General features: G+C 39.6%; 1 protein-coding gene and 1 long non-coding RNA gene across 2 annotated transcripts in view; one reads left to right on the forward strand and one right to left on the reverse strand.

Moving 5' to 3' along the window:
* FLT1 (fms related receptor tyrosine kinase 1) overlaps positions 1–20,616 on the reverse strand; it is a 201,170-nt gene that overhangs the window by 9,968 nt on the left and 170,586 nt on the right. The window contains exons 22-28 of the mRNA XM_007495262.3: positions 20,131–20,228; positions 17,451–17,573; positions 15,226–15,337; positions 13,252–13,351; positions 4,515–4,620; positions 4,262–4,404; positions 1,460–1,544 (exon numbers count right to left, since the gene is read on the reverse strand). Of these exons, the coding sequence (XP_007495324.2) occupies positions 1,460–1,544; positions 4,262–4,404; positions 4,515–4,620; positions 13,252–13,351; positions 15,226–15,337; positions 17,451–17,573; positions 20,131–20,228 (767 nt within the window). The remainder of the gene's footprint in view (positions 1–1,459; positions 1,545–4,261; positions 4,405–4,514; positions 4,621–13,251; positions 13,352–15,225; positions 15,338–17,450; positions 17,574–20,130; positions 20,229–20,616) is intronic.
* On the forward strand, positions 498–17,457 carry LOC103100784 (uncharacterized). The gene is made up of 4 exons (XR_468117.2): positions 498–611; positions 862–993; positions 3,908–4,024; positions 16,751–17,457. It is a non-coding gene; the product is annotated as an uncharacterized LOC103100784 (long non-coding RNA).

Raw genomic sequence — 20,616 nt, forward strand, 5'->3', positions numbered from 1 at the left:
GGCATTGAATGAATTTGAAATGATTTAATGTTACCTGAAGACTCATTTTAGGGAATTTTCTGACTACTTTGACTGTACTAGCAAATGTCTCTTTCTTGTCTCTCACAGTTTCTCACAGTTTTTTGTTTGGTTGCATGTATTATAAATAAATACTTCATCCGTTGTTTGTCCTTTCATCCTTCTCTTGCCGAACCTCAGTTTTGCAGTTGATATTACTGTAGATTATTCTCACCCACTCCTATTCACAAACTGCTGCACGAAGCTGGAGGAAATCTCACAACTGTGCCGTAAGAGACAAATTCACCTAATCCAGTCTCAGCGCACCTTCATTGCAACAAGGTAGTACTTTTATTTCTCCTAAAGTGTGATTCCCTAAGTCACTCCCCCCAGAAGCTATTCCAGAGCTTCTCCTTCCTGCTGTACCTTCTCTTCATTCAATTTTCACAGACGAAGACCCTGCCCCTTACTAGGCTGGGGAAAAAAAAACCGGAAGTCATCTGATGTGAACTTCCTCTTCTCCCACTCTCTTCCTCTCTAAACTCACTGACATTATCTCCCAGCCTCTCCTCCTTTCAGCCTCTGACGAAGAGGCGGCCCTTCTTCTTGCCAAGGTTAGTACCTCTACATGTACATCGGATCCCCTCCTGTCCCCTCCCATCTATTCCAGCAGCCTTAGTTAGCCCACTTCTCAAATCAAATACCCTTCACCCATAAAAAGATACCTTCACGAGACCCCAATCTCCCCTAAGGCTGTTGTACTCTACAGGACTCCTGCTTCTCAGCCAAACTTCATAAAGTGAGCTATAGTCGTTGCCTTGGCTTTCTCTCTTCTGACACCCTTTCCTGTTTCCCCTTCCTCAGCCCTTTGCAGTATGACTTCCAACATCTTTCGACTCAAATGGCTCTCTACAAAGTCCCGATGATCTCTTCGTTACAGAATCTGATAGTTTTCCCACACGAGTAAAGGGGTGAAGATTTGAAGATAAAACCAAGGTGAGAGAAAACCTGGGAGAATGGAATAGTGAAGAGAGGGGCTGGGAGGTAAAGAGAGAGAGTTCTGTTTCTAAAATGTTGAGCTTGAGATGTTGATGAGATATCTAATTGGAGATGTCTGATATAAAAATTGTTGGTGTGGGACTGGAAATCACTAGACTAGACCTGGGAGTCATCTGCACAGAAATTCTTAGACCCTCAATACTGTTTGGTGAGTAATATTAAATTAAACTAGTGCTGGGGGGGGGGGCATTTGGAGGGCTCAGTGGATTGAGAGCCAGGCCTAGAGACGGGAGGTCCTGTGTTCAAATTTGTCCTCAGACACTTCCTAGCTGTGGCAAGTCACTTGACTCCCATTGCTTAGCCCTTGCCTTGGAACCAATACGGGGTATTGATTCCAAGATATATAAGATAAGGGTTTTAAAAATAAAAAAATAAATTAAGGTAGTGCTTCTGCATTACTTACCTCAAACACTGTGGTAGTCTTTGGGGAAAGCTCTTCAAAGGTTTTTACTCTCTGTGGGTGTGTGAATTTGAAAGCATTTACATATCTGTCCAAATAGAAGAGAGAAAAAAGTAAAGGTTGGGAAAAGGTATGCTGCTTTGGTTGGCAGTGACATCAGTAGGGACTGATACTCCTCTTCCTCAGAGGTTGAAATCTTAATGACTTGTTCTGGGAATCCTGATGCTATCACTGTACTTCCAGTAGAGTCCATTAAAATTCTGATGTCTCAAGCCAAATATTGCCCAAAGATCCCTTTCTAGAGGTCCCTCCCTCCTGAAATGCCCTAGCAATGCACTCTTCAGTCATCCTCCAGTCAGTGAGCCCACAAACCTAGAACTTGATGGCTGCTTCATTGACAGAAGCAGCATAGAAAAATGAAAAGGTAGTAGGAGGCAGGAAAAAGAACTTTGGATTTTTCATACATTGCCTATTTACAAGTTGCTGTAAGGATAAAGAAGGATAACATTTTCAAAGTGCTTTTTAACTACAAGTGCTAGGTTTCAGATTACTTTGACACCTTGTATGACTTTTCTCATCTTTAAAATGGGAATACTAATATCTATACCTCTATATCACAGGGATGTTGTGAAATTCAAGTGAGGCAAGGTTTATAAAACACCTTGCAAACATCAAAGTGTTATCTGAATGCTGCTATTAATAAGAATTATTATTAGTTATTCATCATTTTCAAGGTGCAAAAGAACTTCAAGGTCAATGACTCATTTTACAGATGAAAGAACGACATCACAAAGCAGTGAAATGATTTGCCCAGAAAATGTGGGTTGGTATCCAACCATATGTATTCCCAAACTTCTCTTTGATAACCAATAGCACTTGGCTTTAAGGCAACCTATGTGAGAGTAGAACAAATTTGTTTGCATTTTATCAAGAGTGAGTCTATGTACTTTCTTAACAGTAACACCAACTTAACTAATTGTCCAAGAGCTAGTAAGCCAGTGTCTAGGAAAAGACTGGACTGTCCAGATTATGCAAACTGGAGAATATTTTTGTGGTTCCATTTCTGCCATTGATTTTCTTTGCAAATTTTTAAGAACCTGCTCAATTGTTCACTCACAAAGGCAAGTCCAAATTCATCTACTAATTGGTTTGAAGGGTTGGCACACTTCTTGGATTTAGAAAAAAGAACTAGAACCAATGGGTAGAAGTAATAGAGAGGCCAATTATAGTTCAGTAAAGGAAAGCACTTCCTTTATAAATGGAATAGGCTGTACCCAAGAGCTAGTTCACATGTAATAGCTTCTATTTATCTTGTATTTCAAGGATTCCAAAGCATTTTCCTGAATATAATTCTATGAGGTAGATGCTACAAATATTACTGTCTCCACTTTCAAGATCATAGGATCATAGTTTTGGAACTGGCAGGAATCTTAGAGGCTCTCAAATCCAAGTTCCTCATTTGTAGGAATTGAAATATAGGATGATTGAATAACTTGTCCAAGTCACACTGCTAGTGTTTATGGAAGGATTTGAACCCAGGTGTTCTTGATTCCAAGTCTAGTAGCATATCCACTCTACCATGCTGTCTTTTATTTTGTAGATGAAGAAATTGAGGCTTTGAAGGGTAAAACAATTTGTCCATGGTCCTATAACTAATAAGTGTTAGAAAAGGAGTTCAAACTCAAGTTTTCTAATTCCACAGAAATTGAGTTGAAAGAAACCTCAGAGACTAGGTTTAACAGTATCTGAATAGGATTCCCGCCACAAAATCACCAAAGTAATCATTGTCAACCCTTTGTTTGAAGACCTCTACTGAGGGCAGATTATTACATCTTGAGGAAGAGCATTCCTTCTTGGATAGCTTTGTGAGAGTTTCCCCTAACTTTGAGCTGAAATATGATTCTCTGGAACACTACCTCTTGCTTTTAGTACTGCCTGTGGGGTCCAAGGAAAACAAGTCTGATCCCTTTTTCACAAAACAGCTGTTATGGAAGTAGTTTCAGGATAGGAGCCATGAGAGCTTTCCTCCAACTGGCATGTATCACCCAGGCCCTGGGAATATGCCCAGTACTTGACCCTAGGGTGAAGAAAACACTGCAGGGCAAAATCAACTTGGACCAGGCTAAGCTTGAGCCAGATCCTCTCTGCATAAAATCCTTTGCCTGCAGACCCTATTTAAACCATAAACCCTCCCAAGCAAGCTAAGTCCAGATGTCCTTCTGTTATGCTGTGCTGAATTCCCCATCACAAGAAATTCTTAAGCAGAAATTAGCTGATCACTTGGGGAAACACTGAAAAGGGGACTTGGGCTAAGGCTGGACTTAGGTGATTTTTGAGGTCTCTTTAAATCTTAAGACTCCATGGTTATAGAAGTCTTTTCTAAATGTATGTATCTGCCATGTGGTTTCTTTCTGGTCCTCTTCTTACATTCAACCCATTTGTCTATTCCAGAATTCTACTGAGTATTCTAGCCCAAGAAGGCTTCTCAGAAGCCTTGTAAACTATGTCCTGATAGGCAGAAAAGAAACTGTGAGGACTCCAAGCTTTTTCTAGGATTCTGGAGAGGAGGTCTGTAGTATTTTTTTTTAATTTATACATCTTACCCTAAAGTGTACTAGGAACACAAGAAAATCACCTGTCTTAAAAGACTACATGCTGTTGACCTCAATAGAATGTAAGCTCTTTGGGGGAAGGAAGTATTCATTTTTGTCTTTCTATCTTCATTGCCTAGCACAGTTCTTGACACACAGTAGATGTTTAGTACATTTTAAAAATTAAATTCAGTTGAATTGACTTTTGTCTTACCTGACATCATCAGAACTTCCTGAATTGAATTTTGGAGTTGAACTATCTTCTTTGAAATAGGGTTCAGAGAAGGCAGGGGTGGGATATGCAAACCCATTGTTTCCTGTGAGTATATTATTCAGTGGGATATAGTCTTTTCCATCCTAAAATAGCAAAAATATAAGATGTTACTGCACATATTACAGTGATCTTAAAAAAGATAAATTTGAAAAGGCATTTGATCCCCTGTAATTAAATACAAGTTTGGCTCTACCTTTTGCACATTTGCTTGAAGTAAATCTCCTAGTTTTTCCACCAGTTCAGAAAATCTTGGCCTTTCTTTAGGATCCTTATGCCAGCAATCCAACATGATTTGATAGCTGTGCAAATGAGACACAAAAGGAAACAAAGAGACGTCAGTTAATATTTTTCCAAGTTGGAAGATTGCCTATATGGTGTCATTGTACCAATAAAGTTTCAATGCTGTTATTACAGTATTTTGAGGAAAGTGGTGACTTCTGTCACCTTTTGGATTTACCTAGTCAAAGGTAGCCTGTGTGAGTCTGTTTGTCTCTTTGAAGGCATTATGACTGAAATTTGGCTAAGCCATCACTGGATGTGTGGCCCAGATTTTTCATATTACATGATACATGCTTTTTCTATTAAATTATTGAAAAACAATGCATGATGGGCAAGTAGGTGGTTCAGCAGATAGAATGCCAGGCTTAGAGTTAGGAAGATTCATCTTCTTGAGTTCAAATTTGGCCTCAGACTCTTACTTGCTGTGTGACACTGGGCAAATCACTTAACCCTGTTCACCTCAATTTCCTCATCTGTAAAATGAGTCAGAGAAGGAAATGGCAAATCACTGAAGAATCTTTGCCAAGAAAACCCCAGATGGGATCACAAAGAGTCATATGTGTCTGAAAAAAAATCAGTAACAACAAAATGCATGAGGAATTCTATAGAGAAATGTTAAATGAGGCTCTAGGTAAGTGGAGAAGCCAGGCCTCCAATTGATGGCTTCCGTATATAGGCCCACTGTCCTTTCTGATTCACCATGTGGCTTCCTAAATGTTTGGAAAATTGAATTGAATTAAATTTTCATGACACTCATCACATAATGAAACTTTCCATTTCACAAACCAAGTTTGTAAGAAAAAATAATATATGGCAATGAACTATTATCAAATTTACCAGTTGGCTAGTTATCAAGTGCTAAAATATTTTTTTGGCCATGACAACCAATGAGACAAACAAACAAAAATTTTGAAATGCCCTCAGTCCAGTGCAGCCTGCTTTTGCTTCTGAAGTGACAGTGACAAAGGTGGGAAAAGGAGCTGAGGTCACTAGAAATCACATGGAACCATCCCCAAGTTCCAGCATCACTACTGATCGGTTAAAGATAAATCCCATGATCACTGACAAATAAGTAGATGTGTTGCTGGAGGTGCTGAATCATGTCGCTCTTGACATTCTTGCTCTAAATGAAACTAGAAGAAATTTAGAAGATGCCACACAATGGAAGGATGGACCCTGGACACTCCTTACAGAGGCAAAGAAAGGAGCTGCCAGAGTGGATTCATACTTTATTATCAAAAAAGTGATCAATAGAGCATCAATAACAACTGAGCCATATATCTACTCTCCCATCTATATAAAATCTTTGTGAGTTACCTAGGCAAGAGCTGAGGGCAAGCTAGACAAGAATATTAGCAAAGAACAAGCACGCTTTCACAAATGGTATAGACTACATTTAAAAAAATAATTAAATTAAATATATCCAGAACATAAGATCCTATTTTGTTTATAGTTTGTTGATTACAAAAAAAAGCATTTGATAGAATGAAATGTTCCCTTACAGCTCATATTAAGGTATCTCCTATCTGTACATTAAGGTCATTCAAGATTCCCTGGGAACTATAATAACAAAAATATTGTTGTTCAGTCACTTTTTAGTCCTCTCCAACTCCTTACGCCTCCATTCGGGGTTTCCTTGGCAGAGATACTAGAGTGGTTTGCCATTTTCTTCTTTGGCTCATGTTCCAGATGAGGAAACTGAGGCAAACAGTGTGAAGTGACTTGTTTTGGGTCATATAGGTCTAAGGTAGGATGACTCTTCCTTATTCTAGGTCTGGCATTCTATCCACTTTGCCGTCTAGCTGGCCCAAGAACAAAAATAACCTTCTTCAATGGGATTCTGATAACATCAGGTAATTTGCCACCATGATGGAGGTTATTTAGTGCAGAGTCCAGGCTGAGTGGAAATTTCCTGTGGAGAGTGTCATGCTCCAAATCATTCTATTTATCAATGACTTTGTTTCAATTGTATCAGACCATAAAACACTGCAGAGAAGGGCTCTATAGCCTCTTAATAATAAAGCCTACTTCATCAATTGTATTGAATTCAATAGGAAGGAAGGAAGGAAGGGAGGGATAGATGGAGGGAGGCAGGAAAGCAAAAGAGAGGGAGGGAGGGAAGAAAGAGAAAGAAAAAGAAAGGGAGAGAGAGAGGGGGGAAGGAAAGAGAAATGAAGAAAAAGAAAGGGAGGGAGGAAGGGGAAAAAAGAAATACAAAGAAAGGAAGGGAGAGAGGGAAGAAAGAAGGAAAAAGAAAGGAAGGGAGGGAGAGAGGGAAGAAGAAGGAAAGAGAAAGAAAAAGGAAGGAAGGAAGAAGAGAGGAAAAGAAAAAAAAGCATGAGAAAGAACAATATGTAATGTGGAGTTGTAGAGGGATTGTGATTTCTACCACTGGAAGAAATACTCACTGAAGAGAGTGCCCAGTGTCCATACAATTAATTATTTCATTGGAGAACAAGGAGGCAACAACAGCTGAAGGGAATTTAGAGGTAACTGGAATATACACGGTCAGTCATGATGCCACACACATGTCAGTGGAACATTTGAGGGTGGCAAAAGGACAAAACTTTCAGCTGAACATTTCACTGTTTTCCTCCATGCCCACCTCTTGCTGCCTGACCCACCATCCAGACCACGCTTCTGGCTAGTTTCCTCTGACCTTCTAACTTCCTTGTGTAGACTCTGTTTTGACTTCCAGCCCTGCTTGTGGCCTCTGGCCTTTTGGCTCCATGGCTACTTATCTTGGCTTGCTACCATGGTGAGTTTACCCACTATCTGCCCAGGAATGGCCTTGCTGTAGCCTCTTTTTTTTTTTCCAAACTCTCCAAAATGAAAAAGCTTCAGTCAGCACCTTGGAATCTTTCCAGCCACAGCCCATGGTGGGTTCTGGCCCAAATCCCTCCCCACACCAATGAAACCCCAGACCCACCAAATACAATATGCCTTTTACAGGTTCCTGAGCACTTTCACACAGAAAGTGTCATTTGGTCCTCAGATCAATGCTGTATTATGGGTTACACAAATATTATTCTCACTGTATTTCAGGGAAAAGTAAGACTTGAAAAAGTTAAGTGACTTGCCTAAGGTCCCGTTGCTATCAGTACCAAATTATACATAAGCACCTTAAAAAATATAAAGTAGGATACCCATAAATGTCAGGTTCCTTTAAGTTGGCTAAGGCTCAATTTAGGGAAAATAGAGCAGGTATCAGAGAGGAACTGACTCCTGGTTCTCATTCAGTTCTGACTTTTTCTTACCCTCAAATGGAGAGGAGATAGTCCATCTCCTATGAGACAGGTAGCAAACAATAGCTTTTAGAACTATAATATGGGGGCCACAAGCTTTCTCTCATGTATGGGGAGAGAGCTTCTTACCTGGCACCCCCAGGGCTGCTGACTTTTGCTTCTCTCTCATTACTCGCAATATTGACCTTCTACATACTGTCCCAGTTATGGGCATTGAATGGGACTTATCCTTTAGGAATGGAGAGTCTAAGGCACCATGATGAACACCACTCTCATATACCTAGTTTGCAGAATCAGATAGGCATTACTTTTCAAGTGTAATTTTAATAATAAAAATAATAGTAATATTAGTAATTTTAAATTAAATTAATTTATTTTAGTATTTTAATTTAATTTAAATGTAATAATTGATTAAATTTAAATTAATTTTAAAATATTAGTAAACATTTTTATAGTGTCTACTATATTCCAGCCACTGTGCTAAGTGCTTTACAATGATTATTTCATTTTATCTTTGCAACAAACCTGGGAGGTAGGTGCCATTATGACCCTCATTTTACATTTGAATAAACTAAAGCAGATAGAGGTTAAGTGATTTGTCTAGGGACACACAGCTAGTAAGTATCTGAGCTTAGATTTGAACTTGGGTCTTTCATGCCTGCGTGTGATTTTATATATCTATACATATCTCTCTCTCTATATATATAGATATGTATAAAAATATATATATGTGTGTGTATCTATGTAGTCTTCCAAAAAATCAGTACAATTTTAAGTTTTAAAAGCTTAAAACTGCTCTAAGGCTTTCTGATCACCTTGGATATATATGTGTATATATATATATGTATATATATAAATTTAATATTATCCAAATATATTTTATTATATTATTAATATAAATATGGCATATTATTTTAATGATTAATAGAAATATAATATATTCTTTAAAATGTATTAATATTAACATAGAATATTATTTAAATATGTATTTGAAATCAGACCTATGATTTTGGTGGTAGTCTAGAAGATTTCCTTCTACCATTGCATACTGGTACCAGCCCTGCAATGTACCATCTAACAGACTAGCCTGAGGGCAGAGAGAGGTTAGTGATAGGCCCAGGGTCACAGAACATAGAACACAGAAACAGGATGAGTCAGAAGTGGAATTGGAGCAGACCTTCCTGATGTTAAGGCCACTCTCCAGGCTCTGTAGCATTAGAGAAAAAAGTCTACTCTTTGGTCCTGAAGATCCTTCCCTGCTTGGTGTTCTAGTTAGCGTTCAGCCACTCCACTCTCTCTGTGGTGCTGATCACACTATTAAGGGACCCCATGATCTGTGACAGTTTTAGAACCTCAGAGACCATCAGAACAAGGAAGTCAAACATACAGATATATATCATATATCTATATAAATTATATTAAATTATCTACGTTATGTATTATATTGGATAGAGAATATATTGTCCATATTATCTTATACATTAGATAATATGTTATATCTATCTACTTAGATATGTTATCTATGTTGGATAAAGCAATTGGACCACTTTTCTCCTGAGTAGAAATGAAAAGGTGTTTCTGAGGTCACACCAGCACCTTTCCTCCTTGGGCTCTTTGGAAAAAGCTGGGTTTGATTTAGGCCTCTGAGCAATGGAATCCTCGTGGATTTCTTTCTTGAGAACTTGATGAAATGGACCACCTACAATCCTTGCTGTTTTTTCTTTTTGGTCCTTGGTCACTCCTTTTGCCTTAAATTCAGATACAACTCAACCCAGCAAACACCAAAGTAAAAAAAAAAATCAAAACATTCATTGCTTATTCACTTATTGAGCAGCCATCTGATTAAACAGACTCTGGGCAAGGAACCAGAGATTCTGCCTTATAAAATTTTACATCACTAAGCAAACAGCTTTAAAAGCAAAGAAATGACATCAGTTACCACCATCCCCTTGGTCCTTTACAGATGAAGCCAGAACATGGGGCAAGGGGTACAGGGCCCAAGGAGGAAATTTCTTTTCCAAAGCAGCCGCCCTAGCACCAGGACACATAATTCTAGCTCTAGTTCAGGTCAGAGAGGTTCAGTGTGTTGGAAACTGCTCCACACCCAGGTCTTTCTAAGGTTGGATTAGACAAAGAGGAAACAACTTCAACAACTTGCAAAAGATTTAAAGCACTGACAAAAGTAAATTCTGCATCTGTAAGCAAAAATTTCTGAATGAGTTTCCTTATGTTTTAGTGACTCCAAAATATGCTGGTCTCTAGAGGAGAGGATCCTTTCCTTCTTCTTCAGGGGCGCCTTTAATAAATGCTTGTTGAATGAATGGGCAGTCTTTGATTTGAATGAGCAAAAATAATTTAAAAGTCAAGTACTTTAAATTTCTTATGTCCTGTACCTTGTCTCTCTCCCCCAACATAACCTCAGTACCATTACAGCCCAGAATCTATTGAGGATTGGGGAACATGATCTTTGTTTAAAGAATTCTTTATCTTTTGCACAACTTGACAGTGGAACTGCTCCTGGTCATAGAGAGCTACTCTAGCTGTCTTCAGATTAATGTCAAAGATGAAGGAAAATCTTTTTGTGATATGAGATACGTGCAGACCCTCAAAGAAGTATTTCTTCTGTGCAATAAACATTTAATATGCGTTTACTATGTGTAAGGCATCATGCTAGGTCTTGGGGATACCCAGAGAGAAATAATAGATGTAAGGCTCAAGGAGCTTCCACTTGAATTGGATGTGGGGGAGGTAGGAGCACAAGTACATCCACTACTTGGGAATCATAGAAAGGAGAGTGAGAATGAGATGTGTGAAAGAGAGGTCCAAGGAAAGGGTGATAAGATATTGCTTTTCTATAGAGGAATCAAAGAAGTCTTCAAGGAGTTCTGAAAGATGGTGGTGGAGAGTGACTTTAATAGATAGATATAGGGAAAGGGGAAAGATGTGGCTCTAGGCATGGGGGGCAGCAATAGGCGAAGGCACGGAGAAGGGAGAATAAAGGGCAAAAACAGAAAGGAGAATAATTAAGCCCGGTGGGAGCTTAGACATGCCCACAAGAGTCATATAAGATCAGGCTGAACAGGAAGGATAAAGCCAGGATAAATAATGTATACTTTATTTGGAGGCAATGGGGAGCCACTGAACGTTTCTAGCAGAGGAATTAAATGCATAAGTAAGATTCCTCAGGCAGTTGTCCAGGGAATGCATTCAAGAATCAAGTGTACATTTGCCCTCATATTAACCCATGTGTACTAGAATTTTAAACAAGGTCCCATAGTATTTGATTCCTTCTTCATCCAATAGTAGGAACAAGGCAGCTGGAAAATACTTGGCATCTTAAAGGATCCACAATCCCCAGGACTAACCTGAAAGCTCTCAGAGAGCAGGGTCTATGACACGGCAGTCTCTGTACTTAATAAATATTTGTTGAAATTAAAAAAAAAAGGAAAGAAAATGAATCCTCCCTAAACAAAATAAAAAGACCCACCCAGGTCTCCTGGATTTCTTTTTCACTTTATCACCAATCCTTATGTTCCCAGCCTCCTTTCCTAATGAGGCCAATCTAAGCTGCTGACAAAACAAATCCTCTTTCCTTCCCACTCTCAGCCTGTTTTCATTGCTGTGGCTTTTTCGGGCTGTGTGCCTTTCTCTCCCAGTTTGGCTCCCTGTCCTAGAGCCAAGTCAGTCTCGTCCCAAGGAAATGATGAAGAGAGACATTGACCTTGTACCCTTCTCTGACCGTCCTTCTGCCTCCTCCCCAGAGGCCATCAATGAAACATCGAGGGGCACCCCATTGTGTGTGTGGGGGAGAGGGAGGCAGGAAAGGTGGTGCCGCAGGGACTCCCAGGTCCTTGTAAGCAGGTCAACGTGTCTGCAAATGTCATCATAGTCTCACCCTGGACCCAAGCTGCTAAAAACTGAGATTGCTGCAGGGTAATGGAAATCTAGAAGAAGCAAGACATTGTAAGACTTCCCTCTGGGGGCTGAGGCATTCTTAGTATCGTATAGTGACACGACACAAAAAGAGCCTGTTGTTCAGCCAGTGTTGCACTATCATGTCCAGCAAAGATAGCCATCGATCCTGTTCTTAAATAGTGACTTATACAGTGCTATATACATAATGTCTCGTTTTTAGCCCCCAAAGAGTCTTGACAGGTCAGAACAAAGATGTCAAACCAGTACAAGAAGGAATGTGGCCCTCAACACTCCACTTTGTAGCCTGGACTTGATTAAAATGTAATTGGGAAATATTGAATAAAAAATGTAAATACAATAGAACAGAGATAATGTGTTTTTCTAAGTTAATATGTGATGGCCAGAATCCTTATGTACAGTTTAGCAGGGCCCATTCTATTTGAGTTCGACACCCCTGTATTATAGTGCTTGGCACATAGGTGCTTAATAATTGTTTAGTTATTCTTTCTACTTGAAGAGGACCAAAATGACACTGGGTGGAATCTAATAAGATGAAATTCAATAAGGAAAAAAGTAAAGTCACTTGGGTACAATAAAAAATAGTCAGTTGATAAAATGTAAGACGGGAGAGTCTGTACAAGAGATAGTAATTGTTGTGAAGCTATTTCTTTTTCTTTTAGATTAAAAAAACAAACCCTTACCTTCTGTCTTAGAATTTATTCTAAATATAAATTCAAAGGCAGAAGAACAGTAAGGGCTAGATAATGGGGGGCAAGTGACTTGTCCAAGTTCACACCATTAGGAAGTATCTGAGCCCAGGACCTGGCTCTCAATCCACTGAGCCACCTACTTGATTCCTTCTACTCCTTTTAATTTGTGTGTTTGTTCATTCACTTTGACTAAAGCATCATTTGGAGAAAGCCAGGGTTTTCACCCCCACCAAATGGCCCAGTTACCTTCCTCGGTTTCCCAGTGTTGGACTAAATCTCCTTATGCCAGCTAGCTGTCTTTCAAGTCATATAAGAAGGTCAAATGGTTGAAAAGGTTAGAATGGATCACTGGGAATGTAATTTAACTGTCTGAAAAGTCATCATTTCTGATTTGGTGGGGGAGATGGGATGTGTATATATATATCTTTATATATATACACATATATATAAAATAAACTTATTTATTTAATTTACGATTTTTTCCATAGTTACATGATTCATGTTCTTTCCCTCCCCTCCTCTTAACCCCCTCCCATAGCCAACGATCATCTCCACTGTGTTTTACATGTATCTTTGATCAAGACCTATTTCCCTATTATTAATATTTGCAATGAAGTGATCATTTAGAGTCTACATCCCCGATTCTATCCCGAAATGGTATATCTTGATGCCAAAAACAAAGCATTTCCAGCATCCTTACTAGGTCACAGGAATTTGAATGTATCAATTCAGATATAACAATAAGTCCTCCAAAATGGATCTGAGCAAAGGGTGTCCTCACATTTCAGAAGTGGCATATTCGGGAGCTCTCATTCTTGTGCCTTCTTTCAGACGGCTGCAGAAATCTTCATCAATTTGCACTCCTGGGTATGGAGAGGCACCTAAAGACAAGACAGTAGGAGAAAGTCAGGTCATGGGAGCTGGGAGGGAACAACTTAGTTTTTTCTTTCCCTTTCTTTTTTTAAAGAACGATGTGATTTACAAAATGTGAGTCTGAGAACAGAGTAGAATTGTTTGCCACTTGGTGGGAACAGGTCAGAGCTCGATATAAATAATGTATACAATACCTCCCTTAATGAGGTCCTCTCACAATAAATGTTTGTCAATGAAAAACATCAAGTTGTTTCTTTTGCTTATAGGTGGACTGGCCATGTGGAATGATATGCTGGATTTTTAAATCAGTTTAACTTGTCAGCCAATTAGCACTTATTAAATGCCTTCTATGTGCCAGGCACTGAGTTTGAATTCTGACACTCCTATTTACTAGCACTATAACCTTGGAGAAATTCCTTAACTTTCCCTTGGTTTCTTCCTGTGTTAAATGAGAGAGTTAAACCAGATAGCCTCTAAGGTCCCTTCCAGCTATGATTACCAATGTAATTCTGTCATTAGAGATTTATTACTTTTGATTTACGGAACCACTGTTTTAAAAATGCAAATATTGTGTGTGCGCGTGTGTAAATTGCCAGGAATTCATGTTAATTAATAATTAGCTGAACTTCCAACACCAGAGGAATGAGTGTTGGATTGGGATGGGGAAGGAGCTTGGGACCCTGTCTGGATGCAATGACCAGGCATGAATATGTGGGCTGAAGGGGAAGGGACAGAACTGGCAGAAGAGTAACATGAGAACACAGGAGACTCCAAAAAGGACAGAAAGGGAGTCAAGAAAGCACTGAAACAAGCTTTCCTCCACTGTGCCACTTTGCTCAGGGCCAGGTCTGCCTGTTGGCCTCTGCTTTGTGCTGGATGGGATCCACCGCATAGCTTTGCCTTCTCCCTATCCCCGTGGGCAGGGGCAACGCTTTGGCAATGGTTTTGATTGGATTCTTCTCGTCTAGCTTGTCCCCTGTCTGCCTTAGCGTTTGTTTGTCTGGACTTCCCACTGATTAGTGTGAGTAGGAAGCAGCTGGGAGCAGTGCATTGCTGGCACCAGGGCCACTGGGGCCGGTGAGCGGCTTTCAAAGAGTGGAAGGAGCAGGTGCCTGTCATCGAAAGCAGGGGAATGATTTTCACATGTTACGGGAAATGAGAGATGTTACTGGGAGGCTTTTATTTGCTGTGAAATGCAGACTCTTGGCAAAGGCCAGAAGAATCTTGGAATGAATCTGAGTTGGCTACTGAACATGACGTGCATCTGTATTTCAATCCACAATCCACGTGTGTATATATGAAGCGTATACATGTGTACACATATCTTCAGCCTCGAAAACATTTCCAGGCCGCAATTTCTTTATCGGACTACCCTTCTCCCAGGTCTGAAGGCAGCTAAAGAAATAAAATCAGTTATTATTACTCAGCCTCAAAAACATGAACCATCACTGAGTCCAAACTCCTTATTGTATGGATGAAGAAACAGAAGCCTAGAGAGAGAAAGGGATTTGCCCAAAGTTGAGCAGCTGAGGGAAAATCGCAGAAACAAGACTGAACATCAGGACCTTTGACTCCATAGCCAAACTCCTTCCATTCAGGCCTGAGGCTTGTCTCCAGGTGCGTCTGGCACCCGAAGTACCTCTTACTCTCAAGAATACTCCCCTGTTCATTGACCCGTGTGCTTCAGGCATGGAGACAACCCTCCAGGGTTGCTTTGGGTCTGCCCATCTCGCCATGTATGTGTTTATTACTAACACATATGGCGGATGAATAGATTTAGATACAGGTTCGTAAATTGTTGGCTGTTCCTTTGCAGACAACTGAAGGCAGGGATGCTGATATTTCATGTGAGTCTGTTAATTCCTTGCCAATTCAAACTTACCTAAAGAAAATATTTCCCATAGCAGCACCCCATAAGACCACACGTCACTCTTGGTGCTATAGATTTTGTCAAAGATGGATTCAGGAGCCATCCATTTAAGGGGAAGCCGGGTCTAGAAAAAGGAGAATGGAATCTTTAGCAGGCTTACATTGAAACATGGCAGACTTAAACAGTGTTCATTTGTTCACCTTATAATTAGGAACTGAACTGTGCACCATTTTGGGGACTAGTTAAGATATCCTATAAATGATACATCTCTTAGAAGACATATATCTTTAAAAAGATACATAGGATGAATACCCATTAGCATGGTTTAAGTATGACTTAGAGGCTTGTTCTAATGAGAAATGACTACCTTAAAAAACTTAGGCTCAAAAGGAATATGGGGTCTGGAGGAGAATGACTTGAATTTGAGCTGGGAGAAATCTGAAATGGGTGATTTTCATGGTATAGTCTTGAATTTTGATCAAGTCAATCCAACAAGGACTTATGAAATACCAGTTGCATATGGGGTACTATGCTAGGTCTTGTACAAAGAAAAGGGAAGGGAGCCAGAAGGTAGGTCTGGGAATAGGGAGCGATATACAAAATGAATAAATTAAAGCTGGACAGAAGAGAATAGGTGTTGGAAGAAGTGAAAAAGCTAGAAAGCAAAAGCGTTCAAAAGAGATTGAGACTAATTTAAGAAGTGGTTAAATTATGAGGCCAAGGTACTGGTTTTCATTTACTTTTAAAAAGGATTTAAAAGGGAATGGGCATCAAAGAAAGAAAAAGAGGGTGAGATAGCTTTGTTGTTGTTCAGTCCTTTCAGTCGGGTCCAACTCTTTGTGACCCATTTGGGATTTTCTTGACGAAGATACTGGGGTGGTTGGCCATTTCTTTCTTCAGCTTATTTTATAGATGAGAAAACTAAGGGAAATGGGATAAAGTGGCTTGCGCAGGCTCACATAGCTAGTAAGTATCTGAGGCGAGATTTGAACTCAGGAAGATGAATCTAACAGAGTCTAGCAGAAGATGAGATAGTAGAATGACAGAGAGCTGAGGAACCGACAGAGAAGACAATTGGGAGGGAAAGGAGAAAAGGAGAGAATTCTATCTGTTAAAAAGATTTTGTTTTTATTTATTTTTCAGTGGGGGCAAGGGAAAAGGTGGGAAGGAGGGAAGGTGGATTTTTGAAAAATAATTTAAAAATAATTTTTAAAAAGAAACATTGAGAGCCAGAAAAGAAATATAGAGACTGAAGCCCTAGTCTAGGGAGTTTTGCTTATGAAGCAAAGAATGACTGTCCATCTTTGCAAACAGTGTCAACTAATTTATATATATGCAGAGGGGGTTTGGAATAAACATTATAGAAAACGTGGCTTTCCCAGGTGGAATAGATAGGCCATTTTATGGAAAGGTAGACAAAGAGGTGGGAGGTAACCATCCCCACCCCCCTGTTGTTAATATATACTATATAAGTTTATATTGGTATATTTTATATATGTAATATTTATATTATCTTATATATTTATATATGTTTCAGGAACAGGTAGGGGTAAAAAAACCTGCTGAATGAATCTTTGGAATTTTCGAGAGGATGAGTCCAGTGTGTTATCTGGAGCAGAAGTCAACAGAACTCCCACTGAGTGAGATATAAGGGGATCCTAGGTATACTGACATCATCTTGGGAGAACGTAGCAAAACACTGGCTATAGGGATGCCAAGCAAGTCTGCTGTAGGGATAGGTGATCAGCTATAGAGATCAGCTGTGTTAGCTGACTTTTTTGAATCTCAAATTAAGAATATGAGAATTCCCTCAGCATATAGCATATAGCATATCTCATTTTTGCAGAAAGTATATAATAATTTGCTTTCAGAGACCTCAGCTTAAAGGAGTGTGTAATTAGAATCTGTTCCCCAGGACTCAAAATCCCAGCATCCCATGATCCTTCTCACGTTATGTCCTTAATGTTTAGAAGATTAAGTTTGTGTGTGACCAATGCCCCTCTCTTTTTTCCCCACTAATGTGGTTGGGAAAACTTCTTTTTACTCAGGTTTTTACTTTTGTCCTTTTATTTCTTCTATTTCTAGTGATTATTAATAAATCATATAAAATATAATACTTGGAATTATTAGATATTAATTTTAATCTTACAGGAGTATAAATACATATGAAAAGTCTGGTTAGAGGTTGAAACTATCACTGAAAACAAATGAGTCAAATAAATACGATACTGACTTACATCTCCTTTTCTCACATAATCAGGATTCTTATAAATATCTCTAGCGAGGCCAAAGTCACAAATCTTCACTACATTGTTTTCAGATAAAAGGATGTTTCGGGCTGCCAGATCTCGGTGAATGCACTATAATAAAAAAGTCGCACAATCAAAATGCATTTCCCACAAATTTCCTGAGAGTCCTCAGTGTCATTATAAAAAAAAAAGAAGTCTCCATTTCACATGTTGTAAAGGAAGTCACTGTAAGTATACACTGAGTTACTATAAACACAAAGCTGATCTCTGCAAATAGACGTCCCCGAAGGCCAAAAAGTCAAACTCTGTCCTGAGGTTGGCCAAGGTCTCTGCTTTGTTCTAGGGATGATCTTGGTTAATGTCATTTGCTACTGAAGTCCTACAAGACTTCTTCATAGCCTTTTATCAAGTTATTAATCAGATTCTTATCCTGTTTTAAATTTATACCAGATCCTTATAGGAATATGGAAACCCACTGCTGGGCCAGGAAGGTGAGGGTAAAATCTACTAAGAAGCTCGTCAGAGGATTATTATGGGGGCTATGTGGAGAATAATAGCTAGAATGTATGTATAAGGTGAAGATTTACAAAGCAATATATAGAAAATTATAGTTATAAACAACATATATGTATAAATTATATAAACATGTGAACATATACATATAAAATGCCTATGTATACATGTATATAATTTGATCTTATATACATATGTGTATATAATATTATCCTCACAACAACCCTGTTTAAGAGCTAATTGCTATCATTACCCCTGATTCACAGATGAAGAAATGGTGGTTTATAGAAGTCAAGGGACTTACATAGGACTTATTTATTGTTGCTATTTAGATCTTTTTTCAGACTAATTTTTCTTTAAAAAACAAAACAAAACAAAACAAAACCCTTACCTTCCATCTTGGAATCAATACTATGTATTGGTTCCAAGGCAGAAGAGTGGTAAAGGCTAGGCAATGGGGGTCAAGTGACTTGTCCAGGATCACACAGCTAGAAAGTCTCTGAGGCCAAATTTGAACCTAGAATCTCCCATCTCTTGGTCTGGCTCTCAATCCACTGAGCCACCCAGCTGCCCCCAGACTAATTTTTTTTGCGACTCCTTTTGAGGTTTTCTTGGCAAAGATACTGGAGTGGTTTGCCATTTTCTTTTCCACCTCACTTTATAGATGAGGAAGTTGAGGCAAAAAGGGTGAAGTGACTTCCCCAAGGTCCTGCAGATTTAAACTCCAGTCTTCCTGACTCAAGGACGTCTAGGGTGCCACTTAATGGCTTTGGAGAACCACCAGCGTCTTCTGGTACTATCCTTCTATAAACCTTTCCTTTAAACCAAATCCCTTCTATATCACTTTCAGGTTCTCAAATTTCAGGCCCCAACTAGACTAGAGTGAGCAAAGTATTCTGGGCAGCATTACGAGCTGTATCTAGAAGGCAGTGCAAATGAGCCCACTTTTACCTCTATGAAAATTGCTGAGGGGTGTGAGAGAGCAGAAGTAATGCAAAGAAATCAGATTTCTTGTGCAGCAGCACCATGACAGCCACCAGGGATGGCAGCCACCAGGGGAAGGTTATGCCTGGGCGGGGGGGAGGGGGCAGTCTTTGGCAGGTCCTATAGGGGAGCTGGAAAGGCTTCTTAGTGTGTGTGGTGCAGACAGACCTTGTAATGGATCCGCCTACCTGTCTGTCATCCAGCCACCTCTGCCTGGCACAGTTTGGACAGTCTCATCACCAATTTGCCTACTGAGTGGAGAATTTTTCAGCCACAGGCATTTTTTTTAACCCTTACCTTCTGTCCTAGTAACAACTCTAAGACAGAAGGGCAAAGGCTAGGCAAACAAGGTTAAGTGACTTGTCCAGGGTCACACAGCGAGGAAGCATCTGAACCTAGATTTAAACCAAGTTACTCACGACTCCAGTGGCACTCTCTCTCTGCTGTGCTACCTGGCTGCCCCCTGACAGTTATTGTTAAAGACTTAAAAAAACAAACCCTCAATCATAGAGGAATTGCAAGGTGCATTGGTAAGGTGAGCACCTACCAGGCTGAAATCCCAAGTCCTTGAAGTAAAAAAGTCTATGCATGCATAAATATTGTTCATCTCATATGAACTACACATATATCTGTATGTCTTTGCTGTTATTCAGTCTTTTCAGTTGTGACCTCATTTGGAGTTTTCTTTTTTCTTTTTTATATCCTTACCTTTGGTTTTAGAATCAGTAATAAATATTGATTCTAGGGCTAGACAATGGAGATTAAGTGACTTGCCCAGGATCACACTGCTAGGAAGTGTCTGAGGTCAAATTTGAACCCAGGACCTCCTATCTCCAAGTCTGGCTCTCTATCTACTGAACCACCTTGCTGCCGCCGGCCCCCTCCTCCCCCCATTAAGGATTTTCTTGGCAAGGATAGTGGAGTAGTTTGCCATATCCTTCTCTAGTTCATTGTACAGATGAAGAAACTGAGGCAAACAGGGCCAAGTGATTTGTTCAGGGTCACACTGGTAGGAAGTGTCTGAGTGCCTATTTATGGGGAAAACAAAAACAAAAACATACGCAATATCTCATCCATGTGCGTATCCCAACAGAGATGTTGGTGGGAATGGTTGTAGGGTGTCTGTATTTGATAAAAAAAAAAAAGGAAAATAGCAATGAATGAGGCTGACCTTTCTAGAAGATAAGAACTCCATGCCTCTGGCCACTTGAAAACTGTATGAAATGAGATCTTCCATGGTGATGGGTTGCTTGTAGAAATCATCAGGATCTGGAAAACATTAAACTCAGGACTTGTTTATAATGGCCTTTGTTATCCCACCAAATCTCAGCTTATTAGAACAGTGTTAGCAAAACAAAGGAGAAACCTGCCAGTGGACCCGAATTCCCATTTGAGAACATTTGGTTTCAGCGTGAGCATCAGAGATATTTCCATGTCTCCTTCTAGTTTTACCCTGACACACACAGAGGACTGATGCCCAAAGAGGCCCTGGGCTAGACAATTGCACGTTTTCCCTGTCAGAATTAGTAACCTTACAAATAATCTTTATTCAAATCTTATCTCCTCCGGACATTACCCAATGAGTCTCCCACGGATGTTTATTAGGGTGATAAATTAGAAAAAAATTTCATAGATGCACAGTGGTTGTAAAAATATC

This window comes from Monodelphis domestica, chromosome 4 (assembly GCF_027887165.1).
Source record: "Monodelphis domestica isolate mMonDom1 chromosome 4, mMonDom1.pri, whole genome shotgun sequence".
In the NCBI taxonomy this organism is placed as follows: Eukaryota; Metazoa; Chordata; class Mammalia; order Didelphimorphia; family Didelphidae; genus Monodelphis; species Monodelphis domestica.